General features: G+C 37.5%; 1 protein-coding gene across 3 annotated transcripts; it reads left to right on the top strand.

The window, feature by feature from the left end:
• Positions 1–4: 4 nt before the first annotated feature.
• Positions 5–9,580, top strand: HNRNPA3 (heterogeneous nuclear ribonucleoprotein A3). Of its 3 annotated transcripts, none has more exons than XM_010859785.1 (11): positions 5–60; positions 2,109–2,231; positions 2,320–2,466; positions 2,547–2,757; positions 3,083–3,172; positions 3,256–3,351; positions 3,438–3,518; positions 3,952–4,095; positions 4,918–5,040; positions 5,136–5,205; positions 5,300–9,580. In XM_010859785.1, exons 1-10 carry the CDS (start codon positions 55–57, stop codon positions 5,186–5,188), a joined length of 1,074 nt encoding a protein of 357 aa, XP_010858087.1. In that variant the 5' UTR covers positions 5–54; the 3' UTR covers positions 5,189–5,205; positions 5,300–9,580. The 3 variants fall into 3 exon arrangements, with proteins under 3 accessions (XP_010858087.1, XP_010858086.1, XP_010858085.1); XM_010859784.1 differs by having other exon boundaries at positions 10–126; positions 8,001–9,580; XM_010859783.1 differs by having other exon boundaries at positions 10–126.
• The last annotated feature ends 326 nt before the right edge of the window (positions 9,581–9,906 follow it).

The raw sequence follows: 9,906 nt of genomic DNA, 5'->3' as shown, positions 1-9,906 counted from the left end.
TAGCTCTCGGTCCCATATTGAACTCGAGTTGGAAGAGGCGAGTCCGGTCTCAAAATGGAGGTAAAACCGCCGCCCGGTCGCCCCCAGCCCGACTCCGGCCGTCGCCGCCGCCGCCGGGGGGAGGAGGTATTAGGGGGAGAGCGGGGGGTTGCTGGGTAGTGGCCGGCAAGATGGGGGGCCTGGCTCGGTGGGAGCGGGGAGGCCGGGTGGACCGGGTCGGCCGTCCCGCGCTCTGCGTGGAGACGGGCGCTGGGAGGGGGAGGGGAGCGGGCCTCGGAGCCCTCCTCGGGGCTTCTCGCCAGCCTTGCCGGCTCCCTGGGCTGCACGAATGGTCCCTTGGAGGTGCGGTGTGGCTGGGGAGACTTCGGGAGCGGAGCTGGCCCGCTGGCCGCGCGGCCTCGCATCCGAGGCCGAGGGCGGCATGGCGGGCCTCGGCGAGAGCGGTTGGGAGGAGGCGGTGGGGGAGGGGAGGGGACGAGCAGGCACATCCGGGCGAGCGAGCAGGCGGGCGGCGGCCACACTGACATTGATCCGCCGCCGCGTTACGAAATGGCGCATTGGCACGCAATGGCCGCCGCCTGGCTCCGCCGCGGGAGAGAGCGTGGGATTGGAAGGAAGAGGGAGGAGGCGGCCCAGCAGAGAATGCCGCAAATGGCCTCGAAGCTTGCGGCCTGGTGCTCTCGGTGATGTTCTCCCGACGCGTTTCTGGGCCTTAGAGATCTCTCAATGGAGAATTTTATGTCTTGTTCTGTACCTTGCAGCACTCGGTTCAAAACATGATTTTTTTTTTCCCCTGAAGTTTACTGTTTTAAAGTATTTTTTGAGCTGCCATTTTTGCTAAAGTACTTAACAGTGTTAACACGTAACTTCGCGCCATGTGGGTGAAGTATTCTATCTCGAAATTTGAGTGTGGTTGTAACATATGAATTTGAAAATTTTCTCGTCTTTTTTTTATTCTCTGATGGGTAGGCTCTGGTTGTAGTTCCTTGGAAATTTATTTTCCAGGCCTGCAACCAGAGTCGAATTTTTCATTTGTTTGAGAAAATTCCATGTGGGTTCTAGTTGTTTTCTTATGTCAACTTTGCGTTGTCGTCGATTAGATTCATTTAACTGGGCCTTGAAAAGATGAAATTAAGTGAATTAATGCTTTAGGCTATTAATCGTTTAACATTTTTTCCTAGCATGTGACAACCTCTTCATATTAAATGCCTTAGCGTCTCTACTTTTAGAAGACACAGGAAGACCTTAGAATGTAATGTATTTAAGCACTTTTGATGAACGATATCTTAATGCATATGTGTATTAAGTGGCTGTTCGTGTAATTTATTAAAGACGTAGTTGAAGTATAAAACAATTCAGGCCATATGTTGATTTTCTGTAAATCTCAAATTTTTGTTTTGTTGGGCTCCTTGTCAAACTATATCGAATACTGTACTTAACGTAAGTCCAAAACTGGTGTTGTGTGACCTAGTAAAGTGTTGGTTTTGATATTTTGGGTATGTGGTAGGAGTGCAAATAGGAAATTTTTATGTGGTAGACTTTTGCCCCTCACAGGTTTTTTGGTGAGGGGGAATGCTGGTTTCCTCTTTCATTGAGAAATATTTATTTCAACATCTTTATTTGCTTGAAAGTGGTAAATTTCCCTTTAAGTTTGTCACTCGTAACATAAGTTGTGTTTCACGATTTTGTGGTTTAAAATTAAATGCTTTGGGAGGTGTAGAGTCAGGAGGGAAGTTAGGAAGAGAAATGGTATAGATAAAATACTGAATTCACAACACTAATTTCTTAGAAAGTGGTTTCTCAGTAGCCACTTCAAAAATAATCTACCCTCAGGAATTTGTTGTTTTAGCTCAAAATTATGGGACTTCTGAATCTGGAATTCTCTTGGGCTTCAGTTTAGTTTAGAAGTGATGTTGGCATTTCAGAGTTTGGTTATAGGTTTTGGTGTTTGGATTCCTTTAATCAGTTGATATGTATGATTCTACTCTAGTGTTTTAACTGGACAAAGAGTTATTGGTACAGGAATTTGTTGTTATTTGTAGGGGATTAAAAGTCTTGTGGATTTTTCACTACTAAACAAAATAAAATGTATCGGTTTCTTTCCTCAGGGTCATGATCCCAAGGAACCAGAGCAGTTGAGAAAGCTGTTTATTGGTGGTCTGAGCTTTGAAACTACAGATGATAGCTTAAGAGAACATTTTGAGAAATGGGGCACACTTACAGATTGTGTGGTAAGTTATTAAAATAATAAAGTTTCTCAAAAGAGGGCAGAGGACCTGTGGAGGTGTGTTTCAGTGCTTTAAAATTTTTATTTTGTAGGTGATGAGAGACCCCCAAACAAAACGTTCCAGGGGCTTTGGTTTTGTGACTTATTCTTGTGTTGAAGAAGTGGATGCAGCGATGTGTGCTCGACCGCACAAAGTTGATGGGCGAGTAGTGGAACCAAAGAGAGCTGTTTCTAGAGAGGTATTTTAATAATACCATGTTGTATGATGTGAAATTGTAAAAATTTGAGGGTTTTTTACTTACATATTTTTTATTTGTAGGATTCAGTAAAGCCTGGTGCCCATCTAACAGTGAAGAAAATTTTTGTTGGTGGTATTAAAGAAGATACAGAAGAATATAATTTGAGAGACTACTTTGAAAAGTATGGCAAGATTGAAACCATAGAAGTTATGGAAGACAGGCAGAGTGGGAAAAAGAGAGGATTTGCTTTTGTAACTTTTGATGATCATGATACAGTTGATAAAATTGTTGGTAAGTAGCCATTTGAATGGAAGAGCTTGAATGAGAAAGCAGAAATGATTTGTTTGCTTTGTTCTAAACTTGCTAAATTGCTTATAAGTTTGTATTATGTATAAAATAGCATAGAAAAGTGTATGGTTTAGTTTTCATGAAGTGGCTACACGTGTAACCAGCATCTGAATCAATAAATGTGATTCACATCCCACTCAACCCCACTCAGAAGTCACTACGATTTTGATGATGTTTTAATAAGTTGTTTAGCAGTAAAGGATAACATGTGCTTTTCCAAAAACATCAAATAACTTTTCTTTGTTTGTTTGATTAAAAAAATTTTTAGTTCAGAAATACCACACTATTAATGGGCATAATTGTGAAGTGAAAAAGGCCCTTTCTAAACAAGAGATGCAATCTGCTGGATCACAAAGAGGTGAGTAGTATCATACATGCATACGAAATAGACATAAGTTATGATGGTAAGTTTCTTAAAGATCTTTCTTGCCTGTGTTCAAGGTCGTGGAGGTGGATCTGGCAACTTTATGGGTCGTGGAGGAAACTTCGGAGGTGGTGGAGGAAACTTTGGCCGTGGTGGAAACTTTGGTGGAAGAGGTAGGACGTTATCTTACTTCTGAGAACGTCTACCTAAAATTTGTTAGTAAATTGAATATACATTTAATTCACACCTTTTTTTTAAGGAGGCTATGGTGGTGGAGGTGGTGGCAGCAGAGGGAGCTATGGAGGAGGCGATGGTGGATATAATGGATTTGGAGGGGATGGTAAGTTTTGTAATGGTTTTCGTCTTTATATTTTCTATATTTTTGTGTGACTTGACTATTAAAGTATGCTTATAAATTAATAGTATAGAAGACAAGACCTTTTTTCCCCTTAAGATTTAATGTCATCTTGTTTTTTTTGGCGGATAAGATTTATTGTACGGCTAACTGAGGTGGAATTATTTTTCTCAGAGGAGACTGTTTACTGTTCTTCTTAGATTTTTTAAAAAATGGAACAGTTTTTTAATATCAAAAGATTTACGCTTTCATGTTAGTGATTAATAGCCCAGATTGTAGCTGCTCTGTTAACCAGGTATTACCAAGTTTTAGTGTGTTAATTGGCCTGTTTTCCTGGGGTTTAAAAGCACAGTAAACTGGCATTCTATAACTTGACTGTACATTTGTTTTTGTCTAAAAACCCAATTTGTTTTTCTAGGTGGCAACTATGGCGGTGGTCCTGGTTATAGTAGTAGAGGAGGTTACGGTGGTGGTGGACCAGGAGGATATGGAAACCAAGGTGGTGGATATGGTGGTGGTGGTGGAGGATATGATGGTTACAATGAAGGAGGAAATTTTGGAGGTGGTAGACTTTCACTTGTTTTAAGTATTCAATATTGTTTTTATAGTTCACTACAGGCATTTTAGAAAAATGTTACAAACAGGTCAAATTTCACGTTTTATAATAGAATATCCTCAAATAGTGGAAAGTTAAACTGAATTTTCTTACATTGCTGCGATTTAGTAAATTTGCAAAATGTATTCACATGTTCTCCATATTGAAATGGGACATTTAACGGTAATGTTTGTTGCCCGGATTTTTACTTTAGGCACTTTTAAGCTGGATAGATGGTAACTATAAATTGAATATGCAGACGTGTTGAATAGGTGTTATCAGGATTTAGGTGACTAAAAATACATGTCAGCAGTTTCAGACTCTTAAGTTAGTCTGCATCATTACTCCATACTCCATGATACTTTAAAGAACTTTATTATTGAATGTATTCAATTTTGAATTGTATTGCTGTATCAACAACAGGTTTTTCCTAATAGTCAATTTGAAATGCTTTTTATCAATGACTTAGAAGTTATACTGTATCAGCTACAGTGAATCTCTCAGATTTTATGGTGTTGAGTGTTGTGAAGAGAATGTGCCAGAGCCATCTAATATGAAGACTATGGTAGCTGTCTAGTCTCTTTAGCCAACTTTCACTTTCTAGTCCTCTGCTGTGTATGTCTGAGATCTTTGTGGTGGAAAGAGTTTGATAGTTCTGTGAAATCTCAAAGGATTGTGTGTGTCAGGATGGTGCTATGATTGTCGAAAGATAATGCAATGCATGTATGTATTAAAAACAGGAAAATAACTTCTGTAGGTCAGCCACAAATAAAATCTTTGTAATTTCAGGTAACTATGGTGGTGGTGGAAACTATAATGATTTTGGAAATTATAGTGGACAACAGCAGTCAAATTACGGACCCATGAAAGGGGGTAGTTTTGGTGGAAGAAGCTCGGGCAGTCCCTATGGTGGTAAATAATTTTTTTTCCCTAGTAAAATCCTGTATTGTCATTTAAGTTAAAAATGTATGTATATTTCTTTATAATCTTTTTATGTGTATTTCCAGGTGGTTATGGATCTGGTGGTGGAAGTGGTGGATATGGTAGCAGAAGGTTCTAAAAACTCAGAAGAAAAGGGTAGGTATCTTTTAAGTTTCTGTAATGATGATAAACGAATATGTGGAATTGTTCACTGAGTGTAATAATTTTTTTATCCTGTATTATTCAACAGGCTACAGTTCTTAGCAGGAGAGAGAGCGAGGAGTTGTCAGGAAAGCTGCAGGTTACTTTGAGACAGTCGTCCCAAATGCGTTAGAGGAACTGTAAAAATCTGCCACAGAAGGAACGATGATCCATAGTCAGAAAAGTTACTGCAGCTTAAACAGGAAACCCTTCTTGTTCAGGACTGTCATAGCCACAGTTTGCAAAAAGTGCAGCTATTGATTAATGCAATGTAGTGTCAATTAGATGTACATTCCTGAGGTCTTTTATCTGTTGTAGCTTTGTCTTTTTCTTTTTCTTTTCATTACATCAGGTATATTGCCCTGTAAATTGTGGTAGTGGTACCAGGAATAAAAAATTAAGGAATTTTTAACTTTTCAATATTTGTGTAGTTCAGTTTGTCTACATTTTAGTACAGAAACTTTAATAAAATGCAGTTTTGAAGGTGTTTCCTTGTGAGTTAACAAGTAAAGAAGATCATTGTTAATTACTATTTTGTATGAATTTTGCTAAAGTTAACTGTAAAGAAACACCTGCTGACTTGCAGTTTAAGGGGAATCTATTCTCCCCATTTCCAAACCATGAAATGAATGGCTCTGACATGTGGAGAGAATAGATATTTGTATGTTTGCAATGTGTGTTTTAGATAATAGAATTGGGTATTTAAATTAGCATATTTGTGAATTTAATAGCATTAAGATTTACCTTCAAATGAAAAATCTCAAAATTTATATTTGGTTTTTGTGCATTTTCTTTCAAAATGTAATCATGATTTTAGTGTATTAGCTTTGCTGAGAGTCTTAGCTGTGTTTAGAACATCTCCATTTTACATTCACCTTGGTCACAAGTGATCTGCTGCCATAGTTTTATTTGGGTGTAAAGAATGTCTACTGCCCTCTTTAAATTCTGGGAAGGGGTAGTGAATGTTTCCCCTTTTCTCCTACCTTAGGAAACATTCTTAAAATGTTGAAAATACAAGACCACTAAGCCTGCTGTATCTGAGCAAATTAGTGGCTATCTTTTTTTCCTTTTTAAAGCACAAGAGGCCCGTAAATCTTCAGTTATTTTCCTTGGTTTAATATATATTTTTTTGATACAAGCTCTCAGAGCAAGGGAATAAAAATCATGCATTGTTGAACCCTTAACTGGCTGGCATGCTTTCCTGTTTGTACCCTCTGCATTTTACTGGGTGAAAACCAAGGATAGTCTAGATGGAAATCATCTCAGATACTTAACTGCAGTAGACTTGCAGCACAGTTGCTTAGTACAGAAAAGCTTTTCACTTCCCCGAGACCTGGATTCAAATTTGAATAGTCAGCTTGTACTCACTTAAAATCCCAAAGAACACACTGTTATTCATGTGTATGCTTGAACCTAAATCATGTTGGTATGAGTTTACAATTTGTTTGGAAGATCCTTGTTGAGAAGAGTTTTAGATAACAAGGTCACATATATATATATATATAAAAATCAATGTCTACTGTTTTGCGCCAGCTAGTGTTTACAATTTCATTCAAGCCCTGAGTATGTGCCCTGTTGTTATTGTTTCTTTGGCAGTTGAACGTTGAATTCGAGTTTCTTATTTTTGTTCTAAGAAGTACTAAGCAAAACAAGCAATAAAGGGGGGATGGGGCGTGCTAGTGTTTGACTATGCTCTCGTTGCTCTAATTCTGTGCCTCTGTGCATTAATATTTGGATGCATGCCAGCATGGAAATTGGTCTTCACAGACACTGCAGTTTTTCAGAAAACACTCACAAACCAATAAATGTAACAGACAACATTCCATTTGTTAATGGACATATGTGAATAAGCAGTGTAGAAAATAGGCTAATTATCAGCAAATGGTTAAGTCTTTAACAACTTAAAAGTGTGGTTATATAAATGGACACTGTCAATGTTCATAACTTAAATCTGGGTACCTGGTCAAAATAATGCTTGGGAAACATTTATTAAAATTAAGCTAAATTGTCTCAAGGTTTTTTTTATTCCTATAATAAAGGTTGAAGGAATGGGGGAGGTTAACATTTCCTGTTTCTATGTTTGTGAAATTGTTTTGACACAACCTTGACAGTATCCTTTAATGACATATGAGGTTAATTGTACTGTTAACAAAACTTTCTGTGTTCTGGAACTAGTTTAATAGTGAAAATACTGTCAGTTAAGTTGATGTTTGCAACCTATAAGCAGGTGAAATCTGTGTATGTGACCTGTTTATAAGTTGTATTGTTAGCTTAGTTTTTGTGAACGGTGTGGAAAAGTTAAGCCATGAGGAGAGCGATTTAACCAGCTTTAAAGGACCTAAGAGGTGCTTTTTAAGCACGATGTGGATCAAACGAGACTCACTAAGACAGGACTTCAGCAGCATTTTGAGTATGGACAAGTCAGCATAAATAAAGAATGACAAGGCAGCAGCAAGAGCTTCAACTACAGAGAAGTGAAGGCATAAAATACTATGGTGATAGTGAGCAACTTTCCAAAAGCTAGTTAAATCTGCTTATTACAACTGAAATATCGAAGAAGGTCTAGCAGGAAGGAGCTCTTCGCCTTTTGGAACACCAATGAGAGATAGTTGGCCACAGTCACTAGGTCTAGCATTTAGACCTGCGAGGAAGGGCAATAAGCATTAGGTAAGGTTTGAATTTGAATTTTTTCACTAATTAAAGAGTAATTTTTTGTAAAGCAAGGTAAGAGTAATTTTTTTGATTTGCAGGTTGAATGAGAACCTACTTGCCTAAATGAGGAATGTCTTTCCTACCATCTTAAATACGAAGGTTTCTGGCTGGGTAAGGTTTGTAGCTCACAGTAAAGTCTGATGACACCATTTGTTTCCCCATAAATTTACAGTACATATTTTAAAACTATTAGATACATTGGCACACTTTTTCAGCTGAAAGCTTTGTCTTGAGGAATCACATCCAGCACATTTTAAACAGTTTTAAGATTTTCTCTGCAAAAACCATGAGTGTTGATCTTGAGTCAGATATAAACAATTCATTGTTGGTGTCCTTAGGATAAAGTCAATTTTTGAAAAGAGAGTGACCAGATTTTTTTTAAGGATTTTTGTAACAAGCATGACTTGTAACAGAAGCATTACACTTCCAATCCTCATTCTAGGGGAAAAAAAAAACACATCTGGAATGAACTTTCAAAACTGTCAGATCATACAGATCTAAAAATGGTCTTCATTCAAGTGGCCTCATACATAAGTAAGTTCTCTTGCATATGACTTCAGGGAATTATTTGGACTAATAGGATAAACTTTTGGTTCTCTTTTGGTTTTGTTGTTGACCTGTTAACCAGAAGTAGTGGGGCCCTACATAAACTAAAGCTCCTTTCTAAAAGACAACCTTTCCCAAAGAAGAGTTAAAAAATACTCCGTTGCTACACAAAGTCAGATGCTAACTGTTCATAAGGGCTATTATTGCTGCCCCAAAAGGGCTCGTTAAAATTTGAGATTTGGTGTTAATTTACTTTATAAAATAACATGAGGGGAAGGGGACAGATGGTTAAAACTAGTTTCTAAATTATAAGTCAAGTTCTTATATATAAACAAGAGTAGTTAGTTTGCCACATTTATTTTCAGAGAATGGCTGGTTGGGTCTCTGACTAAATCAGGGCTGAGTTTCTACACGTAATAAGTGTTAAATAAGGTAAATAGCCTTTTTAATAATTTTCTTTACAACATGGTTTTTAATGACGCAGATTTCCTAAGATAGTGAAACATTTTCTTTTTTAAAGGCAAGACATTGTTCTTTTCCAGTCCATCGATTTTATGAAATAAAGTGATTTTATTTAAATGTAGTTCCACTGTCATTTCTGAAAAATACGATGCTCTTAACACCGGTAAACGAAGTTATACAAGAGATGGTCAAGGCAAACCTTTCGTCAAAACTCCTAGGTTATAGCCTCCCACACTACATTTCTTTTAAAAAAAATCTACACTCATGTCCTAAAGAAGAAAATTTGGTAAAAAGGACCATTTGTTGAACAGTTGAAATAAAATTGGTTTTAAGAGTTTTAAATATGTAAGTCACAATTTGAAATATTTCTAATGCCAGTATCTCTTGGAATTCCAATAATTGTCACAAAGTAGTGAGTAAGCATGCTAATGTGCAGGGGAACGTAAGGATTGTTAGCCTATATCAAGTATTCAAGATTTCTTTCCAATCAATGTTTTACTCTGATTTATAAGACTTTAAGAGGTGGTCTGTAATGGATTCAAATGTTTTATTTGTAGTATAATGAAATGTTTACAGAAAGAACTTTTTCATTAAAATATTTTTAGAAATGTGTGTGTGGTTTTGTCACTTCACAATGTTCATGTGACTTCAATGGTGAATAGGTGGAAGTAAAAAAGGAAACCTGGAATGAGCCTTCACATTATCAGTTAAAGGTAGTAAACATCACATGAGGGATAGGTGTGGGAAATTTTACCTCCACTTACGGATTTTGAGTGATAATTCAGGTGATTGGTGAGGAGTGAATCAACTTTCCTTGGATAAAAATTTTAGTAAAGCAGTTACGTGAATAAGCAATTCAGAGGAAAGGGGATTCCAAATGTTAGAAGGTACTCAAGTATTTGGGTTTTTAATTTTTGGCTGTGCCAAGTCTTGTGT

Source organism: Bison bison, unplaced genomic scaffold, assembly GCF_000754665.1.
Source record: "Bison bison bison isolate TAMUID 2011002044 unplaced genomic scaffold, Bison_UMD1.0 scf7180017864460, whole genome shotgun sequence".
In the NCBI taxonomy this organism is placed as follows: domain Eukaryota; kingdom Metazoa; phylum Chordata; class Mammalia; order Artiodactyla; family Bovidae; genus Bison; species Bison bison.
Note: the sequence above shows the minus strand (reverse complement) of the source record. Positions and strands in the feature narration are given on the sequence as shown.